This window comes from Aethalodelphis obliquidens, unplaced genomic scaffold (genome assembly GCF_003676395.1).
Source record: "Aethalodelphis obliquidens isolate GAN/ISIS:26980383/991018 unplaced genomic scaffold, ASM367639v1 scaffold16, whole genome shotgun sequence".
Taxonomy (NCBI): Eukaryota; Metazoa; Chordata; class Mammalia; order Artiodactyla; family Delphinidae; genus Aethalodelphis; species Aethalodelphis obliquidens.
In genome coordinates, this window is record NW_020837960.1 from 22379480 (window position 1) to 22403464 (window position 23985).

At 38.5% G+C, this 23985-nt stretch overlaps 1 protein-coding gene across 1 annotated transcript in view; it reads left to right on the forward strand.

Annotated features, from left to right (window-relative positions):
* CCDC169 (coiled-coil domain containing 169) overlaps positions 1-23985 on the forward strand; it is a 43120-nt gene that overhangs the window by 13656 nt on the left and 5479 nt on the right. The window contains 7 exon segments of the mRNA XM_027116124.1: positions 4996-5084; positions 5086-5107; positions 5190-5230; positions 19314-19412; positions 19633-19686; positions 22287-22294; positions 22529-22539. Of these exon segments, the coding sequence (XP_026971925.1) occupies positions 4996-5084; positions 5086-5107; positions 5190-5230; positions 19314-19412; positions 19633-19686; positions 22287-22294; positions 22529-22539 (324 nt within the window).

Consider the following 23985-nt stretch of genomic DNA (forward strand, 5'->3'; position numbering starts at 1 on the left):
AGATGAATAAATAGACAGGGATAACTGATAAGAAATTTTGGGGAATTGACGGGACTCCTACAATATATAATAAAGGTAAAGTCATTAAAACTGAAAACAAATCAATAAAACAAAATATGTAGTATATTAGTTTGCTAGAGCTTCCATAGCAGTGTACCACAGACAGGCTGAGTTGAACCACAGAAACTTATTTTCTCACAGTTCTGGAGACTACAAGTCCAAGGGTGTGATGTTCACAGGGTTGGTTTCTTCTGAGGGCTTTCTTTCTGTGTCTTCACATGGTTTTCCCTCTGTACCTGTTTGTGTCCTAATTTCTTCTTATAATGAAATCAGTCATATTGGATTAGGGCTAAGCATATGATCTCATTTAACCTTAATGAGCTTTATAAATGTCCTATCTCTAAATACAGTCACATCTGAGTACTGGGAGCGTAGGACTTCAACATATGAATTTGGGGGGAGGAAGCAGACACAGTTCAGTCCATAACAGAAAGAGATTCTAATTTATTAAAATGTTGTACTAGTGTGAAATTCAGGGCCAGGTTACTAAGTTAATTAAAAAATTGTTTTCAGTTATCTATGAAAAAAAGGAGGAAACCATTTTCATTTATGAGACTTGTGGGAAATAGATTATTACAAAAACTGCACCAGACATTGAAATAGGAAAGTACCAAATGATCATTGTTTTAGTCTGCTCGGGCTGTCATAACAAAGTACTGTAAGACTGCGTGGCTTAAACAACAGAAATTTATTTTCTTATAGTTCTAGATCCTGGAAGTCCAAGATCAAGGTGCCAGCCGATTTGGTCTCTAGTGCGGACCCATTTCCTGCTTTGCAGATGACCACCTTCTCATTGTGTTCTCACATGGCAGGCAGAACAAGCTATGGTGCCTCTTCCTTTTTTTATAAGGGCAGCAGCCCTATTGGATTATGGCCCCACCCTTACGATCTCATTTAACTTTTATCACTTTCTCACAGACCCCACCTCCAACTAAAGTCACATGGGGTTAGGGCTTCAACATATGAATTTTAGAGGGACACAAACATTCCATAAAAATCATGAAGCTATCACTTTCTAATTACTGTCTTCCCCTTCCCACCATCAAGAAAGAACAACTTTAGCCTGCCTGCCCAAGTTTGGGAAGGGGCTTCTGGGCAGAGAACTGGAACCAAAGAGCCAATTACCAGCAATGTTTTATTGGAATCTGTGTCACCACACAGAGCTTTAAAAGAGCTAAAAGAGGGACTTCCCTGGCCATCCAGTGGTTGAGACTCCGTGCTTCCAATGCAGGGGGCATGGGTTTGATCCCTGGTCAGGGAACTAGGATTCCGCATGCTGCATGGCACTGCCAAAAAAAAGAAAAAACATGAGCTTCTTTTAAAGTGATGAATTTGGAAAATTGGTATAATATTTAGAAAAATAATCCCTTTAGATCTTCACTGTATACTTAATTCTCAAAACTTCTGGGGGGACTTCCCTGGTGGTCCAGTGGCTAAGACTCTGTGCTCCTAATGCATGGGGCCCGGGTTCCATCCCTGGTCAGGGAACCAGAGCCCACATGCCGCAGCTAAGAGTTCGCATGCCGCAACTATGACCTGGGGCAGCCAAATAAATAAAAATTACTCTAAAATAAAACCTTCCAGATGGATTTAATATTTAAAATTATTAAATATTTAAAATTTAAAGATTTAAATATTTTAAAATGAACCAAGAAAATATAGATGAATATATATTTGTTTATGGATAAAGAAGGCCTTTCTTAAAGAGCAATAAATCACTGAGGAAAACATGTTTAGGTTTGACTTCCCTTGTGAAAATAGCTTCCCTTGATTTAAAGGAAAAAAGACCAATATGAGAAGTCAAACAGTAATCTGGGAAAGACATTGGTAGCCAAAATGATGGACAAAAGGTTTATATTTTCACCACACCTATGTCCTCTGCAATTCAGTTAGAAAACACTAAGTTCCCAGTAGATAAATATGAGTAGGACACAGAGACAACTCGTGAATATGGGAAAATATCCAACTTGTTTTAAAGTCAAAGAAATTTGTTGCCTATAAAAGAAGTAGAGATTTTTTTTTAATAAGTGAAATAGGAACTTTATACATTACTGATAGCAGTGTAGTACTACCCTTTGGGGAAAAATTTTTGCAGTAAATTTCTTATGATGATAAAAATGCTAATAACAAAAACAACTAAGTTTTATAGCAATTTCTGTGTGCCCTGCACTGCTTTAAGCCTTCACATGTTTTAATTAATCCTGTCAATATCCTATAGTCTAGGAACTTTAATTATCCTTATTTTACAGTTGAGAAATTGAGGCACAGGAAATGTAACTTGCTCAGGATCACAGAAATAAACTGGTGGAGACATGGCTTAAACCCACTGGTCCTACTTTGGGGATGTTTTTCCTCATGGAGTCTTCTGAAAATTTGCTGGGGGGCAACTTTACTCAAAGAGATAGTCTGCACCGTGCCCCCTTTTTGTACATGTTGGCATTTTTGTTCATGCAGTTCTTGCTGTTTGAATATTCTTTTTTACCCTCTCTGGCTTAGAACAGGTGTCATTCCCTCCAAAAAGCATTTTCTGTCCCTCTTCAATCTTGACCTCCCCATTTCTGATTCCCTTCTGTCACCTTCCAGATTGGATATCTTTCTTTGTGTACCATTACAACCAATTAACCAAAAATTTCTTAAATGTTCTGGCTATGTTTCTGTACTCCCCACCCCTCCCAACTTCTCCTACTGCTGATTGATGGCAGGAATTGTGTCTATTTTATTTTAGAATCCCTAGCGCCTCATACAGTCCCACATAGTAGGCTCTTTCCTTTCCTTGTTAACATTTTCTTACTTTACAAAGTCTTTTCAAGTTAATATAACTCCATCACTGTAATCATAAATATAGTGAACAACACAAACATGAATGTCCATGTAGGGTCAAGTTTCAATCAGTTCAACTGTGTTCTTCTTAACAATTTAAAAATAATTATTTGGCATTGTTGTTTAGTTGGGCTTTGTTTGTTTTGTTTTTGTTAACGTGCTATCTCTCTTTGGGAAAAAAATGTCCATATCTGAAAGATAAGCCTCCACCTAATATTCTCTTGCTTTATGAACTTCCTCTTTTAAGGTCAATTTTGACCATGAAGCATATTTCTAGAATTTTTCAATTTTTGGTTTGATTTTGTTTTTCACTGTAGTGATTCTAGCCAAGATCCCTCTTTGAGACTGCAAAGCAATTTAATTTTTCCCTTCAAAGGTACAGTGCTTGTTTTTTGTTTGTTTTTAGAATTACTGCAAAAGCAGTGGTTTCATGGAGTTACTGCTCAGGGTATTTTTTCTCCCAAGAGACACAAATGTTTCTGCTAAATTTTTATCCTCACAATCTGTATTTTGATAATTAAGTACATCTTAGGCCTTGATAGGTTGGCTGCTGTGGTGCTCAAGGTCAAGGATCATCTCTTTTAGGGTCACATTTATTGTGACCATCTAATGAGAGCACCACATCTCTTACCTGGGCTGGTTTTAGATGGCTCTGAACATTCCTTAGTATCAAGATTATTCCAGAAACTTGCTATTTTGAATTGCTAATCTTATTCCCACTTGAAAGCATAATTTAAACATTACTGCATTTTAAAGACAGATGAAAAACTATTTCTCAAAAATTTTGTAAAAATTACAAACCTCAGTATGAAATCAGTACTTCTGGCTTATCACAGAACAAAGTGTGGCAGGGAAAGTCAAACTCAGTGTGGTCCTTTTTCAGAAAAAGAAAACAGTTGACAGCAGGAAGCTGACCAAATTTGTGGGTGGGGGGGCAATGCTGGTATGTGAAAAGAAAGCAAAAATTTTATCAATCTCCAGTTTTGTGGGTCTCCATCCACTTGTTAAGCATTTGGATTAATGACTTTGGACTTCGGTTTGGAAGGGCATTCCTGCCCCTCTCTTTGGTAGACCACATCTGATTAGAAATGAGAGTGAGGGCAGGGTTGTGTTAAGGTTGCGGAGGTTGGCAGTGGTGTGAGCTAGTAAGTCTTTCTGTTTAGACTCCTCCATCAGCCATTATGTAGCAGAAGTTGCCCCATATATGCAAAGAGCATTTAAAGTTTAGAAACACCATTTTTTCTCTCTACAAAGTGTGACTTTCAAGACTCAAAAAAAAAAAAATTAGCTTTGGGCCTTGGAGCCGAAAAGGAGGTTTTAATTCTAGGCTGCATCCTCCTCCTCTTCCCAGAGCAAGAAGACAAATGTTTTGGCCTCAGTAGCCAAAGGGATTTAGTGAAAGAAAACTGCTTACGGATAAGAGAAGATACCTGAATAGGTAGCCGAAGGTAAAGAGTGTTACCATAGCATAGCGGTTAAGAGGACACACTTTCAAGTCAGAACAAATTGGTTGAAACCCCAGTTCCCCATTTATTACTTTGTCATCTTAATACTGTTATTTGACATCTCTGAACCTTGTTTTTCTCATCTGTAAAATGGGTAAGTTTTTGTAAATGAGGATTAAATTAGTTTATATGTGTAAGGTATTGTGTGCTTTTAACACAGCAAACACATAATTGGTAGTTGTTGAACAGACTTCAGAATTCTTTTGCAAAGGAAAAAAATGAATATGACATTGGATGGGAGGCTAGTACTCCTTAGGCTGTAATATATGGATATTTCAAGTTCCAAGGAAAGAAACATGTTCCTGATATTTCCTCTAGTAGAATTCCTTATAAGGATACACAGGAACTAAAGACAAAAGCGGGTGGAGAGTAAGAAGACCAGGAATCACAATAGTGACAGTGAGGCCGGCTGGGTGGGAATAGGTGAGTCTGGTGTCTGCACAGATCCTGTGTAACGGAGAACGCACGCTTAGACATGAGTTCCCTCCAGTGCATCTGTGTTACTAATAAATTCCAGTATAGTAATGGAGTAGGACTGAGCTAATTAATGTTTTAATGAATAAATGAGAGGTGGTGAGGTGAGCTTGACCGTCCCCACCTCTTCACTCAGGTGGTGAATGGAAAACCCGTTATGAGACACAACTTGAATTGAATGACCAACTAGAAAAGCAGATTGTTTCTCTCAAAGAGAAAATGGAAAAAAATCTGTGGAAATCCTTCAGGTACAGAAGCGCCTATATATATGTTTTATAAGTGGAGTTAAAATTGATAAAACATCAGTTGCTCATATTTGCTTTATTGTAGACAGACTGTCTTCTGTTCGTGTCTATGAATGGATGCCAGTGGTGAGTAAAAGATGTTGAAACAAAAGGAATAATTGAAGGAAATTATGTGTACTTTTCCCCAGACAGATTTCAAACAAAAGTTTAAAGACTGTGACAAGGTCCAAATAAAATATCTTATTCAGTGGAGCTTTCCTGTGATGTAAAGAATCCTATAAACAAGGCCTTCAGCTTGGTCTCTCCTGTAAAAAGCTGGGCAGGGATTCTGTTGCAGGTACAAACAAAATGGAAGTGAAAGGATCTCAGTGGTCAGGCTGGGGGGAAACCTGAGTGTCTATTCCTTACAACCTGAAAGAGCCTGTTTAACTCAGAAATACCTCTCTCATACCCATCTAAAACAGTTCCATTCTAGTTCCTAGAACCCATAAATTACCCTGTAACCGCACTGGGCTGCTTCACCTACTTTTTCTTTTGGTTGCCCTAGTGACATCTTTCTTCTTTTGAGAAGTAATTTAAATCTCCGATAAATGAATTTATATTTTCTACTTTACAAAGAGTATTCGTTTGTTTTTCATTCATTCAAATATTTGTTAATATTTTTTTTAATGTAGAGGAGGCCCAAAGCATGACTTATGTTGAACTCTTTCTGAATTTTTATTTCAAGAATACTCAGAAAAACATGGAAATCTCGTAAATAAACCAAGGGTACTTTGCATGAAAATGAAAATACGATACTCAGCTAAATTGGCAGGACTTAATATTACACTAATAATTATAATAACTTGTCCTAAATTAAACATATGTAATATGCAAATTAACTTATGTACATTATTTCAGTCTTGCAACAAACCCCATGACATACAATTTTATATTGTTATTTTAATACATGTGATTCTAAGCTTGAAGAGATTGAATGATTTACTCAGTTTCACACAGTCTGGAAATGTGGAGTCAGAGTCTCTCCCTCTTAAACCTCTGCCATTTAACTCTGCTATACCAACAGCCCTTTGATACTGCTGATCAGAAATAATGTGTTTCTCAGTAGCTGTAGGTAGAGCACTAAGCTGCCTGCTGTATTCACAGAAGCCCTGGGCATTTATGGAGAGCGCTCTTTGAATAACTGCAAACCTTTAGTGAAAGACATAGAAAAATCTTGTATTTTTGTTAATGAATTGAGGGAGAAATTAACTTTTTTGCAGACCTCTCTGTTATTTACAACCCAGAAATACCCTTATGTCTGTGTGTTGGAAAGTCAGGAAAATAACGTGTGTTTTTTTGTTGTTGGAAAAGTGGTGAAGTTTTTTCCTCTGCCATGGAGTCATAGCTCCATCTTGTGGTATTTAGAAATTGCTGCAAGGGCTCTTTTACGCTTAGCGTTTCTTAACTGTAGGTAGAATTTTATTGCTACCTACAGAATATAAAATATCAAGTTCTACCTACAGAATATAATATATTCTGGCTTCCTGCTTCTTGACAGCCTACCCCCAGTCATAGCTCAAGAAACGGGGTATCTAGCCTCCTGGAGGGTAGCAACAAGTGCTGGTGTGACATGGAAGAAGACTCTGTAGCATATCTAAAAAGCATTTAATCAGTTTTCTCATTGCTACCTCAGACTCTGTAATTTATTCATGTTCACAAAAATACTTATTTCCCTTGATGAATTTGTCTTATTCTTGAAGAAAATGTCTTTCTCTAAGAGGTTTAGATCTGGAGGCAGAGAATTACATTTCTCTTCAGTAAAGAACAAAAGAAATGTTAGAAGAACCAAGAGTGGGGCCACATACTAAGCAGAAAGGAGAGAGAATGAAAGTTCAGGCTCTTAAGGAGTTGGTCCTCTCTATTCTCTGGGCAGATGCCCTGAGTACCTGGGTTTTCTTACACAGTGGAATCCAGAGGGCGTTTGTCTGAAGAGCAGGGATTAGGAATCTAACCAGGGAGTTGGTGATGGAAGTAGCCAACTACTGAGCAAAAAGCATTAGGGATCCAAAAATCCTATATCCAGTATAGGAAAGAAATCTCTCTTTTCCGAGGACAAAAGAGTCTTATTCTTTATATCAGAAACAATATTTGTGAGATTCAGACATGTACCATTTGTGTAATACAAGTATTTTTGGTTTTCTGTTAGGTTGATAATCAGAGAAAAGGGCCTAAATTAGTTGTTTTGTGGGGCAGAGTATGACTTCAAATGCCATTTGTAAATTTACTGACTCTCTATCCTTGTTGTAGATTACTTAGTCTTTAGGAGCAACCTGAACCCGCATATACTTAAGAAACTGATATCAGTTAGTTTGAATACTGATTTTGAGTAACTTCAAAGTGCAGCTTTGCTTATGAGCAACAGAAGGATGAGCATTGGTTTTTGACCTGTGCATGTCTAATTTCTTTAAATGTTATCATTAGAAAAAGAAATATGAAACGTCCAATAAGTTATTTTCAACCTGGACCACTAAAGTGGACTTGATTTTAATATTTTAGAAAAAAGTATTTACTTAAGTGAGAGTGGGGTTCTAGTCCTTGTTTGGATACAGATGGGCTTCAAGCCTTCAACCTTTCTGAAGATTGCTTTTCTCATCTGAAGGCAGTATGCTTAGATAAACTTTAAAGTGCCTTACAGTGGTATAATTTGTTAAACTTTAATTTTAGCAAGATGTCTCAGTTAAGGGTTATGTTTGGCTGCATATAGGAGAAAGGCTTAAACAAGTAAGGTATTTTGGAGCTTTTCCTCATGTAACAGGAAAGGTGGAAGGTATGCAGTCCAGGGTTGGTGCAGTGGCTCTATAATGCCTTCAGGAATCCAGACTCCTCCTGACTTTCCACTCTGCTGTCCTTTAATGAGTGGCTTTGTCCCCATGCTCGCAAGATGGCTTCTCACTTGCTTCACAGTCTCATTCAAGGAAAGAAGTAGGAGAAGGGAAAAGGGAAAGGTGAAAGCTAGTCAAGTCAGCTTCCTCTTAACGAGCTGCACCCAGCAGTTTCCCTGTACATCTCATTGGTTAGAACTTTATCACCTGGCCACCCATGTTTGCAAGGAAGGCTGAGATTTGTAGTGTTTTAACTGAGCATAGTAGGACGAAGGGGAAGATGGACATTGGATGTGCAGTCAGTTCCATCTGCCACGCACAAGCTCTATCACCACATTTCATTTTAAGGTAATATGTATTTATTTAATATTATTTGGAAAATAAAAGAGAATAAAAGTATTAAGTTAAACACATCTACTGTTGTCTTCTTAGTAATTTTTGGTATGTATATATATTGATTAAAAGGAACAACTCAATAGATAAGACAACCAAAAGGGGAAAAAAGGAATAAAAAAAAGGACTGCACTTTTAAAAAAATATGTAATTGTAACCATACTTCATGGACAATTTTGTATTCTATTGGTATGTTCACCATGGACAATTAAATCAATTATTTCTTATGTTTTCTTCATGTACATTTTTAAGGGCTACATTATATTCCATTGCATTGGATTATTAATGTTCAATTACTTTTCCCTATAATTCAATAGTTTAGGGTATTTCTGGTTTCAATTTTAAATACAACAAAACCCACAGAGGACAATATGGCAAAAAATATATTGTAGTATTTGCAAATCTTTGGATTTTTGTCACTTTTTGACCTCAGCTTTTTTAATGAAAATACTTTATAGAGTCGAGGAAAGATGATCTTGAATTTAGTATATGCCATTCCAGTTTATTTTAAAATACCTTTCTAGGGCTTCCCTGGTGGCGCAGTGGTTGAGAGTCCTCTTGCCGATGCAGGGGATGCAGGTTCGTGCCCCGGTCCGGGAAGATCCCACGTGCCACAGAGCAGCTGGGCCTGTGAGCCACGGCCACTGAGCCTGTGCGTCTGGAGACTGTGCTCCGCAATGGGAGAAGCCACAACAGTGAGAGGCCCACATGCCACACACACACAAAAATAATAAAATACCTTTCTACATATATTGTGTCTAAACATTCATATAAAAAAAATCATGCTGTATGTGGCATTCTTCTAATTTTTTTATTCTATCCATGTTAATACATAAAGATCTAGTAAATTTTATCTGCTATATAGTATTCCATTAGATGTATATATCCTAATTTATGTATTCCTCTATTTCAGTACATTGAAGACTTTTCAAAATCTCACTGTGACAAACATTGCCAAGGTGAACATCCTTATAAATGTCTCTGAGTACAGAGTGTTCCTCTGGACTTTGCTAACTTTTCTGCAAAGGCTAGAGAGTAAATATTTTCAGCTTTGTAGGTCACCCCATCTCCCTCGCAACTACACATTTTCACTGCTGTGTTCTAACACATCTTCCTTTACAAAAACAGGCGGCAGCCAGATTTGGTGCCCAGGCTGTAATTTGCTGGCTCTTGCTTTAGGGCAGTGGTCCTCAAACTTCCATAGTAACAGAATCACCTGGAGAACTTCATAAAAATATAAAGTTCAGCCCCATTCTTTATCCAGCTTGCTACCTCTGCAGTCTTTATTAGTTCTCCAGCTAACTCGAATACACACAGAAGTTTGAGAACCGCTGCTCTAGCACACTTATAGCGGAGTTTTTAGATCGCGAGATATGCACATATTCAAATTTTCAAATAAAGATAACGTCACTCTGGATCGATCTATCTAAAGACACCCTAGGTCTACAGTTAGCTCAGTATGTCAGGAATAAATAAGAGAGGTGATGGGAGATGAGCTTGGAAATACATGCAAGGACTACATAATAAAGGATTTTGTATCCATGTTAGGGAGTGTGAACTTTTTATATGTGATGGGAAGCTACTGAAGTATTTTGTATACAGTTTTAAAGTCATCTCCTACCCCACCCCCCAGGACTCCCCAGGGATGGGTGAGACTTGAAGCAGGAAAACCAGTTAGGATGCTCTTGTAATAATCTAAGGGAAGGTGTTTTTCAGCTTGGACAGTAGTATATGAGGATGGAGCAGAGGTGACAGATTGAAGAGATGTTGAGGAATGTGGATTTTATACGTATCTAGATACTCGGGTGAGAGTGGGAGAGGATTTGAGGATGGTTAAGCTTGAATAACTTTGTGGATTAAAAGGAGCAGGGCTCTAGAAATCAGAACTGGTGGGGATAATAAGAAATGACTTAGGTTTGTATGTATTACACAGATACCAGTGGTCAGTCAGCAACTGGAAATAGTTTTAGACTGCAGAACTTTGTCTCTCTGGAAATAGAGGCCATGGAGTCATCAGTGTCACTTGAAGTCATGAAAGTTTAAAGATTGCTCAGGCAAAAATATATAGTCTCACAAATAGGATTGAGGATTGAACCCTGGGAAATACTAACATTTAAGGTAATTCAGTGAAGATCAATGAGAAGGAAAAATATTGAAAAAGGATGAGGGGGAGAAGTGGGCAAGAGTGGCATCCCAGAAGCCAAGGGAGGAGAAGGTTTATGAATGATCAGCAAAAGGATATTCTCCAGGAAACTTCTGGTGCAGGGCAGGATAGAGCACATGGTCCATAGTTTGGGCAAATTATTCAGAGGCGAAGGATGTAAGCAAGTGCTAACCAGAAGAGAGGATATTGGGGGAAAAAAGTGGTGCAGAGGAAAGTAGGGGTGAGAAAATGGAGTGAGTGTAAGCCATGGAAACATGGCTTCTGGAATTAAAATGTTCTGGTTCAAATTCAAACTATGGGACACTAAGGAAGTTAGTTCATCTCTCTGAGGCTTAATTTCCTCATCTGTAAAATAGAGTTAGTTAAACTCTCTTGTAAGGTTGTCATGCAGACTACTAGAGATATGTCAAGCCAAAAGCATAGTGGCTGACAGAGTGAGCAGCGTGTTAGTTCTCTTCCTTCCTTCCCTTGATAAAGGAGAAGTAAAATTTCATTAAAACAAGTCTGTTTTGAGATTAACCTTAATCTATTTGGAAGGAATAAGGGCAAGAGTAAGGCCCAGAGATGTGCAATCTGTTTGACTTATTTAGCTCTGCTGTTACACAGTTGTGAATCTTCTGGTACCTTCTTAAAGCTCTCGCAGAATTTTGTGGTTCTTTGTACCTGCCCAGAAAGCAGGGGCTTCTGCAGGGAGTTAAAGCTTCTAATAAAAAGCACAGAACCTTTACTTCTCTTGGGCTAGCTGGGTGTACATTTTCTAGCCCCTTCTATTTGTGTCCACCAGAAAAAGAATGTAGAGCCTCCCTAATGTTTCAGGAATTTCCAGGTGTGTCCTGCAAAGATCTGTAGCCTTTCTGGAAGGCTAGAATCTGTTTTAAGCATACCAAATAACTAAAAGTTAAGGCTAATCCGGCTGTTTCACCTCTGATGAGCAATAGCTATTTCTCAGGTTCTGACCTGGCCCTCCAGGCCTCTTCATTAATCTCTAGTTAGGTAGTTAGGTTACAGAGCTAAGGATGCACTGTGCTCTTTATCAGAGCTTGATGGCTCGCACCGTGCAGCCCTGCAGAAGGTTCCCCAGCAATAAATTGAGTAATCTTTCAGTGCTTTACTGTCACTACTCACATTTGGCAGTGCATATCTTGTTTCCTAGATTAGCTTGTTCAGGCCAAGTCAAGCTTAGTACCTCTGATACTGTGCCACAAACAGGAAAGAGGGTTGGCTCCTCTGCTTCCCAGCTTCCCTTTACTGCCCAGCACTGCTGCATCCTTAGCTGCTGGTCAGTCTTTCGAGTAGTGGTTCTTTAATTTTCAAACTCTATAAGAATCACATGGATAATTTATTGAAAGTATACATTCTGGGCATTACTCCCAGAGATCCTCATTTCGTAGGTCTAGGGTAAGCCCTGAACATTGGTCTTTTTAGCAGGCATTTCAATAGGTTCTATTACAGAGCACAATCTGGGAAAAAGAAACAAACCAATTTAAGGAATTTATATCCCTCAGAGAAAGATGTGCAAGACAGCATGTCTTGCGACAAGTGTTACTATAAAGTCTTTATCACCAACTTCCACCATTTCCCTGTGGTCAACTCTATGACAGCGGGAGTCTTGGTCCTTGACTCATCTGGAATCAAAATCAGTGACACCTTATCTCAGTCTGTTTGGGCTGTTAAAAAAAAATACTACAGACTGGGTGGTTTATAAGCAACAGAAATTTATTTGTCACAGTTCTGGAGGCTGAGAAGTCCGGGATTAAGACACCAGCAGATTCAGTGCTTGGTAAGGGCTCGCTTTCTGGTTCATAGACAACACCTTCTTGCTGTGTCTTCACATGGTAGAAAGGGTAAGGGAGCTCTGGGGGATCTATTTTATAAGAACATTAATCCTATTCATGAGAGCTTAAACCTCATAACCTAAGCATCTCCCATGATACCATCACATCAGGCGTTGGGATTTTAATATGTGAATTTGGGGGGGGCACAAACATTCAGACCATAGCACCCCTATTTCTCTCTGCTTCTAATTTTTCCAACAGTGTACTCTCCTTTGTTTTCCACTACATCCAGACAACTTGGACCCTTCAAGGAAACCTCTTACCAGCACACATGCTCTGTCAATCAGATGGTTAGAGCACAGGAGATCCCGCTCCTAAAACAAACAAGACGGCCTGGTGGAGGGAGGCACAAGGGAGGGAAGATATCTAGTCTCACCTCAAATGTCCTCTGCAGGACTCTTGGTCAATTTGTAGAGAATCAATTGCTAGAAAGCCAATTTGCCGAAATTCAAATCCTTACTACGTCCTTATAAATATAATCTTAAGGCATTTAAAGAAAGGTTCAATTAGCTAAAAACTAAGTCTGTAGAATCAATATGAGGTATTATGTTATAGGCATCACCGGATTCGTGTTCTCCCCAAAGATCAGAATAGTTAATTTGGAGACAGGTGTAGCCTCAAATCAGAGAAAAGTTACAGATTTTATATATAAATCTAATAACAATGTTGTCCACCAGGGGGCGCTTGTCATTTAAGCATGCAGAACGCCGTGCTCATTCATTGTTGCAATTGCTTTCACTAAGAGGTACAGCATATCTAGGAGTTGTGATTAATTCTATTCTCAGGTTTTTCTCTTGTAAGCATTCAATAGAGTGATTTTTTAAGCTTGTAGTTTTTATGTGTTCCTCAGTATAGTAATTGCGATTGTTTTAAAAAAAATAAGTGGCTAATAGAGCTGCTTTTCCACTTGGTATAGATGAAAGGGACTTCACAAAAATCTAAGTATATTTGATTTCAGGTATGTGAATAGTATCCTGAAATTTCTTATTCTTTCCCTGTTGTTTCAATCTCCTGTTGGAAGGTGACTTTTTACAAGCAAATTAAGACATGAATATAGGTGAAGTATGATACTGTTTGGAATGATAAGATCTGTTTAGTTTCAAAAACAAAACAGAACAGCTTTTCCGTGATAGTAAGAATTAATTTTGTGTGTGCGTGATTTGGGGTGGGCTGGGTAGTTTCTAGTGGTGTCTTCAATTTAGCTGTAGCTTTAGGATATCTTTTTAGGCAGTTTTCTAGTACATGATGACTGATTATATAATCAGATAAAACCAGCTCCTTGGGAAGACCAAGAACTTTAAGTTGTGGGTCTTCTAATGAACTGGAAGTGACGGGATGAGAGACTATGTGCCTATGATAAAATCGTTTTTAAATACTAGTTTATTTTGAAGTAAGTAAAATAAAGAATCAAACTCTAGAATGAACCTTAAGGTTATTATAGTATGGTTTTATAATTTTTAAAGGATTTCTGATGTGTATAATAATTTTATAATTGGAATCACAAATGTATTGCTTTTAATGGTCCAAGGTACTTAATGACTAATGTAGTTTTGCAAAATCCAAAATGTGTTCTCATTTTCTCTCTAGGCAATTTTTAAAATTATTTACTTGCATAACACTTTATTTTTTAGAGCAGTTTTAGGTTCACAACAAAATTGGGAGGAAGGTATGGAGATTTCCCGTATACCCTCTACCCCACACATGAATGGCTGTTCCCCTTATCAACATCATTCATCAAAATGAACCTAAATTGACCCTTCATAATCACCCGAAGTCCATAGTTTACCCTAGGGTTTACTTTTGGTGTTGTACATTCTATGCGTTTGGACAAATGTATTAACAAATTTTAGAAGAGCCTCAGTTGGAGGCATAGTCATTGACTTAGAGTTGAGGAAGAAACAGCAAAGTGCCTGCCGAGAGGAATATCAGTGAAATTAGAGCAGTCACTCTTCAGACCCACTTAGTGCCTTAGAACTTGGCAGCACCAGGTGCTGAAGAAGGTGGAGGTGAGGATGGAGCTGGAAACTGAGAGATTAATTGAACATATATACGTACATGGAGCAGTTAGTTACTGGGACCCCTCTGCCACCCCATGTGCCAGGATACTCTCCTTCAGTCAGTTGTCTGTTTTCTGGAAAAAAATTAAGCTGCAGTAGCTTTGGACTTTGGGCCTTCAGGCACAGATGGGGGTGAGAGTGAGATACAGGTCTAAAATAATATAATTAAATGAAAATATGTGATCTGGATAATGGAACTCTCAGCTCTCTCCAACTTGCCCTACTCCCAGAAAACCAGCAGCTAGGATTAACCCTCAAAGAGTAGGAGATTGGAGGATTCTTCATTTGAAAAACTGAAATGCCCTTAAGAAAAGCAGTCAGTCTGTCCACTCAGAGAATGCACCTCACAGACTTCCCAGGACAGGAAGGTTAACTGACTGAGGACCCTTGGTGTTGGGCTCGAAATCCATCCCTGCTTTTCATCAAGACCTCACCTCCCATAGGCTGTTCCAGGCTCATGATCAGGTGCAGTGGGGATACCAAGGCAGACCTAGTCCTAGGAAATATGGGACCCCACTGTCAGTGACTTTGGCTTAAGGATTCCCTGCTGGCTTTGCCAGACTTTCCTTAGGCTGCATGCCAGCCTGGGATGCTTCCACTTCCAGGACCTTCTCTCCCTCTCCCCTTCACTGGGGATCAGACTTGCATTACAGTTGACTACTTTCCCAGCCCTCTCCTGTTCCTTCCCTGTTTCCTTTCACACAGACATTTCTAATAATAGAATCTTTTCACATTTAACCCCAGCTTGTTATCTGCTTCTCAGAAGACCACATCTACAACTAGAGGTACTGGGAGTGACATGAGAAAACAGGAGGTTAGATGGGATTTGGCGCTGGCTCACTATGTAGCAGGCAGTAGGGGCTGTCCTGATTAGTAGATGTGGCACCAGTAGACCTGGCTCAGTGTGGCTGTTGAGTTGCTAAAGATTTCACTGATGGTGACCTTGGAAAATGTTCTCATGTAGGGAAATACTGTGGAAGAAGCCATGATGCAGGCATTTGGAAAATATGGGATTATTGCCCAATTGTATTGTCATCCTTCATAAGGATAATGAGAGGCTGAGAATAGTTAGCAAGCACTTAATATCTAAGAGTGAAAAGCAGAGAGCCTTTGTGGTAGCTTCTAAAGAGACCATCTGTACCAGTAGTGAAAGGGCAGCCACAATAGAACAGCGAGGCTGAAGACCCGATTGTGAGGGTTGCAGAGCTCCAGAGGCATTTGAATACCCAGTCCAAGCGGGCCTGTTATGTGAAGGGCAGGGCCCTGATGGGGATAACCAGGGATCCTAAAACTGTGACAGGACAGCTGGATGGATGCTCGTGATGATGTCAGCTCTACAACTCCACCTGGACCCTCTGGATGGGCAGAGGTGGCCCACCTCTAGCTCTAGTAAGGGCTAGAGCACTCACTGTCCTGGAAGGTGCTCGACAGGCCTCTCTCCAGCAAGGCAACCAGTTCCCCCCAGCCTCAGGAGCTGCCCCACCTCCAATCCTGGCTGCCAAGCCAATTCATGATGGTGCTGTTCAACAGCTATAATTAAAAGAAATTAAGAATGGAGGAGGAGAGGCTGAGGACAGTTAACCCAATAGAAGACATAGTTGTTTGCTCATTTCCCAGACCTGAACCAATTTTCAGATCCAGAAATCATAGACCAAAGAAGTGGCTGGGTTCCTAAAAGGAAGGACCCCACAGCATCAGTCCAAGTACATATCATGACAATATCTCCAGTCTTCCCCTGAACAGACCTCTGACCACTTTTACAGGTGACTGTACACTGTGGGAAAGGAAATAACCAGACATTTCGAGGTCTGAGTTGACATTGATCCCCAGAATGGCAATCTGTGTTTGAAGTCCAAATCACACTGGACCCAATGTGCCCACGGACTCCCCTACTCCCACAGTGATAATTTTTCCAGTCCCTAAGTAATTGAAGTAGATATACTTGGCAGTTGAAGTTAACCCTCCATTGGGCCCTCATCTCTGAAGTAAAAGCTATCATGGTGCAGAAAACCTAATGGAAATGTGAGAAATTGTGCCTTCCCCACCCAGGGCCAAAATTGTAAAACAAGAACAATTTGTTATCCCAAGGAAGAGGGCCTAACACAGCTCTGTTTAATTTGCCAGTCTGACCCCTGTATAAACTAGGTGTATCTTGGAGAGAGACTGTAGGCTACTGCAGACTTAACCAATTAGTAGCACCAACTGTTTTGCCAGATGTGGTATCACTGCTAGAGCAGACTAACAAGTCTTCAACATAAGGGTATGCAGCCACTGATTTGGAGAATGACTCTTTCCATTCCAATTAGAAAAGAGATTCAAGAAGTTTGTGACTTCTGGTTTCAGCTCCAATATGTATAGTGCTTGGGAGTCATCAATCATGTCATAACAGAAAAAGGTGGATAACCTGAAAAGCAATGACTCTTCTTGACTCCTTAGAAATCTGAATTTGCAGGAAAAATTCCCCCCCCAAAATCTGTATGAATAGACAAATCCAGACAGTCACCGAGATCTGCTTAACCTGGAACAGAAGCTGCCGCAAACACAAACTGATAGGAACACTTATATGGTAAATGTGATGAATTACTGGAGGAAGAACAGGCAAATCCATTATTAAAGTTGGAGACGTAACACCTCCTGTCAGCAACTGATAAATCAAGAAGGCAGAAAAAGCAATGAAGATATAGCTGAGCTGAACATCACTATCAATCAACTCAGTCTATTGACAGTTATAGAATATTCCATCCAACAACAGCAGGATACAGATTCTTCTCAAGCTTACGTGTAACATTCACCAATGTAAACCACGTTGGTGGTTTAATAGGCACCCTATTAGACTCTGAGCTTCGTGCAGATAGGGCCTAGGTTTGTAATTCTCACTGTGGTATCCCTACCACAATGCCTGACACACAGGAGGTGCTTGATGAAAATCTTTTAATAAATAAATGAATTGTAAAATTAGGAGACAAGACAAGGAATCCAGTCTGCATGGGAATAGCAGCAAGATATATTCTAACACAGAGAAAGCAGATTAAAAATGCTTAAACCTCAAGGGTTAAAACTGCAAATCCACACCAACAAGTAACAGAAATCATCCTTTTGTCATAGAAACTGCCACTCGATTAATATTCCTAAACCTCTGCTTTCATCATGTCACTTCTTTAATAACTTTCAATAGCTCCCAGTGTGTAGACTCCCGAAACTGGCATACACCAAGCCTTTGCTAACCAAGGCCTTCCCTAGTGATCTTACCTTGCCTCTTATTTATTGCTCAAATACTTTGCTTCAGCTCTTGAATTTATGTCTTTCCTATCTACATTTCTTGTATGAGCTTCTAGAGTTTTGGACCATATCTCCTTCAGTTTTGGACCATATCTCATTAATATAAAAATAATTTTATTCCAGTTGTTTATTTGTAAATTGATTCCTTTTAGAATTTGGAGTGCATTTTCCCATTGACTCAATATTAAAAATGATTAGATCCTATTGTACATCTCTAAAAATGTATTTAACAAATGATGTAAGTGAAGCATATTACTATGGAAGGCTAAGCTTGGAATCCTTGGAGAAAGGGTCTATGCAGCAAAATTTTGAACTATATCCATCACTCCCTGATTGTCCCTTCAAAAACTGTCATCCTTGAGCATCGGTTTATTTCATAAGGGTTTGATTTTTATAGCGAACTCAGTCGGCTTATCCTCTTGTATTTACAGGGCTTTCATTGATTTTCTTCTGGAGCAAGTTTGTATTTGGGGGAGGGGGATTGAAAACCATTCAGGACACCAGTGCATAATTTTTGAAGACAAATAATGCCTGCCTTAGAAACATCACTGATCATGTTTTAACAGGGATGCACATATGCATAGTGGAGAATTGTCACTTCCAAAGGATTTTTGTTTTATCACTGCTGTTATTTTTAGAGACTAGAAATTGTCCTGTTTCAGCTGACCTAATTATTCCTATTAATACAATTTTTACACTTCTAATAGTTATTAACAAGTATCTAAGAGAGAATAAGCAAATTTTTTCAAGAATGAGCTGTGTTTCAGGAGAAGGGTATGCGCTCTAAAATAGCTTGCAGTTTGCTCTGTGGAGATTTAAATCGGCAGCTTCCATTTTTATTTGAATGTGTCTTTTAATAAATTCGGTGACCTAGATCATGACCAACAGGAGTTGTGTAGAATTTGACTTGGCGATTTTAAAATCTAATATGTAAGAATATGGGAAATAATTGGAGTTACTGGAAAAGATCAGTTATTAGTTTAGGAACTAAAATTTTAAACCAAATCAGTGTAGTGCATTATTGCTCTGGCACTTGGCTGACCTTCTTCTCTACTCAGCTTCAGCTATCTGTGATGAGGGGTATTTGTGATGGATTGATGTCTTAGATTCCAGAACTGTCCTACTCTACAATATTTTCACAATTCCCCTCATTATCAACCTTATCACCTGTTCTAACACTCTGCTTTTGTTACCCTGGTAACAATCTTATGAATACACATACAATAATTGTTAGTGTGTGTTGTCTTCGGAGTCAGATTACCTGGATTCTAATTCCAGCTCTACCATTTATTAGCTCTGTGCCTTTGGGCAAGTTATTTAACCTCTAGCAGTTTTCTCAACAATAAAATGGAAATAAATATATTAGCCATCTCCATGGCTATAATAAGAATTAAATGAAATAATCTATGGAAAGCACTTAGCACATGGCATATTGCTAGGGTTCAATGAATATTGTAATTATTACTATTACTATTACTGAAAAGGTACATATTAAAGACTTCTGAAATCACAGACTGATACAGAGGAGAGGGAATTTGTCAATGAAGAAATTGGTGGTCATATTTATTGTTATTTAGAATGTGAGCACATGTAAAAATTTACTGTTTATACTTTCAGGAAGCCTTAAATACATTGCTTAAACAACTAGAGAAAGAAAAAAGGAGTCTTGAAAATCAAGTAAAAGACTCTGCACTGAGACTGGAACAAGAGTCAAAGGTTTGTTTTTATTCTATACTAAGACGTCCCTTTGGAACTGCCATGATTTTTAGTATGTTATCTACAAACCTACTATATAATTCTCACAATATACTTACAAAACTATTTTGTACATTACTTTAAAAAAGCATAGCGACATAAACTTAACTTAGCAGTAGTTTCGCTAGTATTATAAATCTTCTCTGATGCTGGATTCTTTACTTCTGTATCTTTCACCTAGGGTTACCACAAGACCAGCCGTGAGCACTGTACATACCTTGCCGAAAGGTCTCAGGTAACTTTTGTTTTTTTTACTTCCAAGTTCTAAGAATTTCCTCTTACTGTAAATTATGTTATTCACTTTTCTAGGTTTTTGATTGGTTTGGCTTGGTAGGGAAACAGCTGTTGGAATTATGGGAAACAAAGGTACCAAGTTTCTGTATATGGAGGGTGAAAAGGAAAACATATAACTTTAATAAAAAGGTAAAAATGAGATATGTTTCCCATATTAAGAGTGTATTTTGCATATTTGCTTCCTTAGTTGTTCTTTTAGTTTGATTTGTAATTGCTAGAATTCAAACAAATAAGTGGTTATCCCTCTGCTGTCATGAAACTTAAGGCATTTTACCTCATAGTTATGCATGGTGAAGTCTAAGATAGACCCAGCATTGCTATTGCTAGAAAGTGTATACTTATAAATGACAGGACAGGAAAGTGATCAGTGAATTATGAAAGACAATGCACATATTTTCCAGTTTTTCATTTGGTTTTTCATTTTATTTATGATGTTGGTATATAGAGTTTATTTTGATGTTGTCAGACCTATCTTTTATTTATGGCTTCTTATGTCATAGTTTAAAAGACTGTCTTCACCTCAGTGTTTCATAACATTCATCACGTCTCTTTAGTACTTACATGGCTTAATATTTGACATTTAAATATCTAATGTTTATTAACTTTATTTTGGTATATATTTTAAGTTTAGGATATAAATTCAATTTTCAGTGTGCATTATCCAAATGGAAGTGTCCAAAGAGCAATTGGATATATGAATCTCAGAAAGAAAAAAAAAGATCAGGATTGAAGATATGGATTTAGAACTTATTAGCACAGAGATGGTAAATGACACCATGTGAATGAATGAAATGCATCAGGGAGAATACACAGGGTGAAAAGAAGAGATAGTCTAAGATATAGCTCTGAAGAGTTTCAACAGCGATAGTCAAGGGAAGAAGAGCCAGAAAGAGGGCTGGAGTCGTCAGGACATAGCTACATGAGGCGAGGAGGTAGAGGACCTTGAGGGCTGGTTTTGCCATAAAGGTAATCGGCTAATCACTGATCTGGAGTCTCCAGAGGTTCAATGAAAGGACTGAGAGGAAGGGAGTTAGCACTGGGGATTGGAGCCAACAAGAGGATGCATAGAACAACTTGAGAATGAGAGTCAGGGCAATAGGGGATAAAGGGAGGCTTGGACTTCTAGTGCCAATGAAGGTAAGCAGGAAATTGAGACAAAATAGCATCGCTCACAGTAGTCTCTTATCCAGAAAATGGACAATCACTTCAAACTTTATGGTTCTGGGTGCTTGGCTGGAAGCCCTGCAGCACTGGCACCCACATTCCTTTCCTCAGACCATGTTCTCTACTTGGAGTACATTGTTTCTCTTACACTCCTGTTCTGCCTCCTTCAAGGTGTAGCAAAATGCCACCTCCCTTAAGAGGCCGTGATACGATGAAAGACCACAGACTCTGGAGTCACTGCAAATTTGGATTTGAATATCACATTTGTGCCTAACTGTGGTTCAATCTTTTGGGGCCTCAATTTCTTTCTTCCTCTGTAGAAGGGAAGCAGTGGTACTGTAGTTATCTTGCAGGGGATTTGTGAGGGTTTAGAGATATAATGTAAGTAAAGTGCTGAGTGAAATGCTTGGCACATAATTGGTTCTAAATTCCAGTAAATGGTAAATATTATTTTCCTGTGTTTCTTTCCCGATCTCCCTAGCCCCTCTCTCTGCGACAGGGACTTGCCTTAGCCATCCTCCTTTAGCTTTGTTTATCTGAAAAAATCATTTGGGTGGAATAGTTCCTAGTTTGATTATACAGGATCACTGAACATACAATCAAAGCCTATTTTAACAGCTTCCCAGGAAGATGTTAATCCTGTTTCCCTGTGTAAATGTTAATAAGGATTTTCACTCTAGAGTGAATTGTTAATCTTTATAGTCAAAATGGTTCTGACCATGTGGATACTATGGTGACTGGAAAGGTCAATGAATGATTTGCAGTTCTTCCCATGCTGAATACATAAATAATTGATTCTTTAGTAGATAACTAGAGCCTTTTGCTGAGTCTGCTGTTTATATTTCTGCTGGCTTCACTGCTTTGACTGAAACTGAGTTTCCACATATCAGGATTCTTCTAAGTTACACCGTGTATAAGACATTGCTTTTTAAGAATATACAAGCAATATAGCCAATATTTTATAATAACTATAAATGGAGTATAACCTTTAAAAATTGTCAATCTCTATATTATATGCCTATAACTTACAGAATATTGTACATCAATTATATTTCAGTTTTTAAAAATGAAAGATTAAGAAAAGGATATACAGGCATACCTCAGAGATATTGCAGGTTTGATTCCAGACCACCACTATAAAACAAATATTACAGTAAAGCAAGTCACGGGAATTTTTTGGTTTCCAGTGCATATTACATTTATGTTTACACTATACTGTAGTGCAAGAGCATTATGTCTAAAAAACAATATCCGTACCTTAATTTTAAAATACTTTATTGCTAAAAAAATGCTAACCGTCACTGAGCCTCCAGCAGGTCAGAATTGTTTTGCTGGTGGAGGGTCTGCTCTCGACGTTGATGGCTGCTGACCGATCAGGGTGGTGGGTGCTGAAGGTGGGGCGGCTGTGACAGTTTCTTGAAATACGACCACAGTGAAGTTTGCCACAGGGATTGACGCTGCCTTTCACGAATGATTTCTCTGTGGAATGCAATGGTGTTTGAAAGCATTTTACCCACAGTAAAACCTCTTTCAAAATTGGACTCAATCCTCTCAGTCCCTGACACTGTTATCAACTAAATCTATGTACTATTCTAAATCCTTTGTTGTCATTTCAGCAGTCTTCACCAGGAGTAGATGCTATCTCAAGAAACCACTTCTCTTTGCTCAACTACATGAAGCAACTCCTTATCTGTGAAAGTTTTATCATGAGATTGTAATTACAATTGCAATTGCAAGATTGCAATTCAGTCACATGTTCAGTCTCCACTTCTAATTCTAGTTCTCTCATTACTTCCATCAGATGGAAGTTACTTCCTTTACTGAAGTCTTGAACCTGTCAAAGTCATGCACGAGGATTGGAATTAGCTTCTTCCAAACTCCTCTTAATGTTGATATTTTGACCTCTTCCCATGAATCATGAATGTTCTTAATGGTATCTAAATGGTGAATCCTTTCCGGAAGGTTTTCCATTTACTTTGCCGAAATCCATGAAAGGAATCACTATGGCAGCCCATAGCCTTACGAAATGCATTTCTTAAGTAGTAAGAGTTGAAAGTCAAAATAACTCCTTGCTCCATAGGCTGCAGAATGGGGGTTGTGTTAGTAGACACGAAAACCAATTGTTGTCTATCTCCATTGGAGCTCTGAGGTGACCAGGTGCATTGTCAATGAGCAGTAATATTTTGAAAGGAATCTTTTCTCAGATTATATAATAATAATAATGAAAAAGTTTGAAACATTTTTCAAGAATTACCAAAATGTGACACAGAGACATGAAGTGAGCAAGTGCTATTGGAAAAATGGTGCAGATAGACTTGCTCAGTGTTGGGTTGCCACAAAACCTCGAATTTGTAGAAAAATTTCTACAGATTTATTTGCAAAGTGCAATAAAGCAAGGTGCAGTAAAGCAAGGTATGCCTGTACAGTGCCCTGTGTACTGCAGAGTCAGCAGAAAGACTGACTAGAGCTTGTTGAAACACACAATAAACTTAACTTCTATTCCCACAAACAGAGAATTCTAGCAATGCATCTGAGAGTTGTTGAATATAATGCTTTCGTTTCCAGATAAGGCACCTGAGGCAGCTCTGTTTGATTGTAAGGCAATTCTAATTTTTAGGCTTGTTAAAGCATCAACTCCTTATTTTTCTTCCTTGAAACTTCTGTTCCTTCTTCTTTTTCTTTGAGACTTCCTTAAAACCCATTGCTTTTAGTTCCATCCTCTGAAGAGGAAGTCTACACTCTTTCTATACGACAGCTTTTCAAAGGTTTGAAAACAGCTCTCCGTCTTCTCATAGCTTTTTTTTGCCACCTAAGCTAAAATATTAAGTTACATTAGCCATTCCTCATGACATAGGTTCTAGACTATCCAGCTGTTTCGTTGCCTTTTTCAACAACTCTATCTTGTTATTGTTCATTTGAAAATAGAGCTCCCAGGTTTAAATGTAGACTTGAGATATAATCTCAACAGCATAGCTGTTAGTCTTGTCCTCACCATACTCATTTTTCTTCTCTGCTCTCTGAGCAATCATTCTGAAATACAGGTGAAGAACACTTCAGTGTATAAAATTTCAGTGAC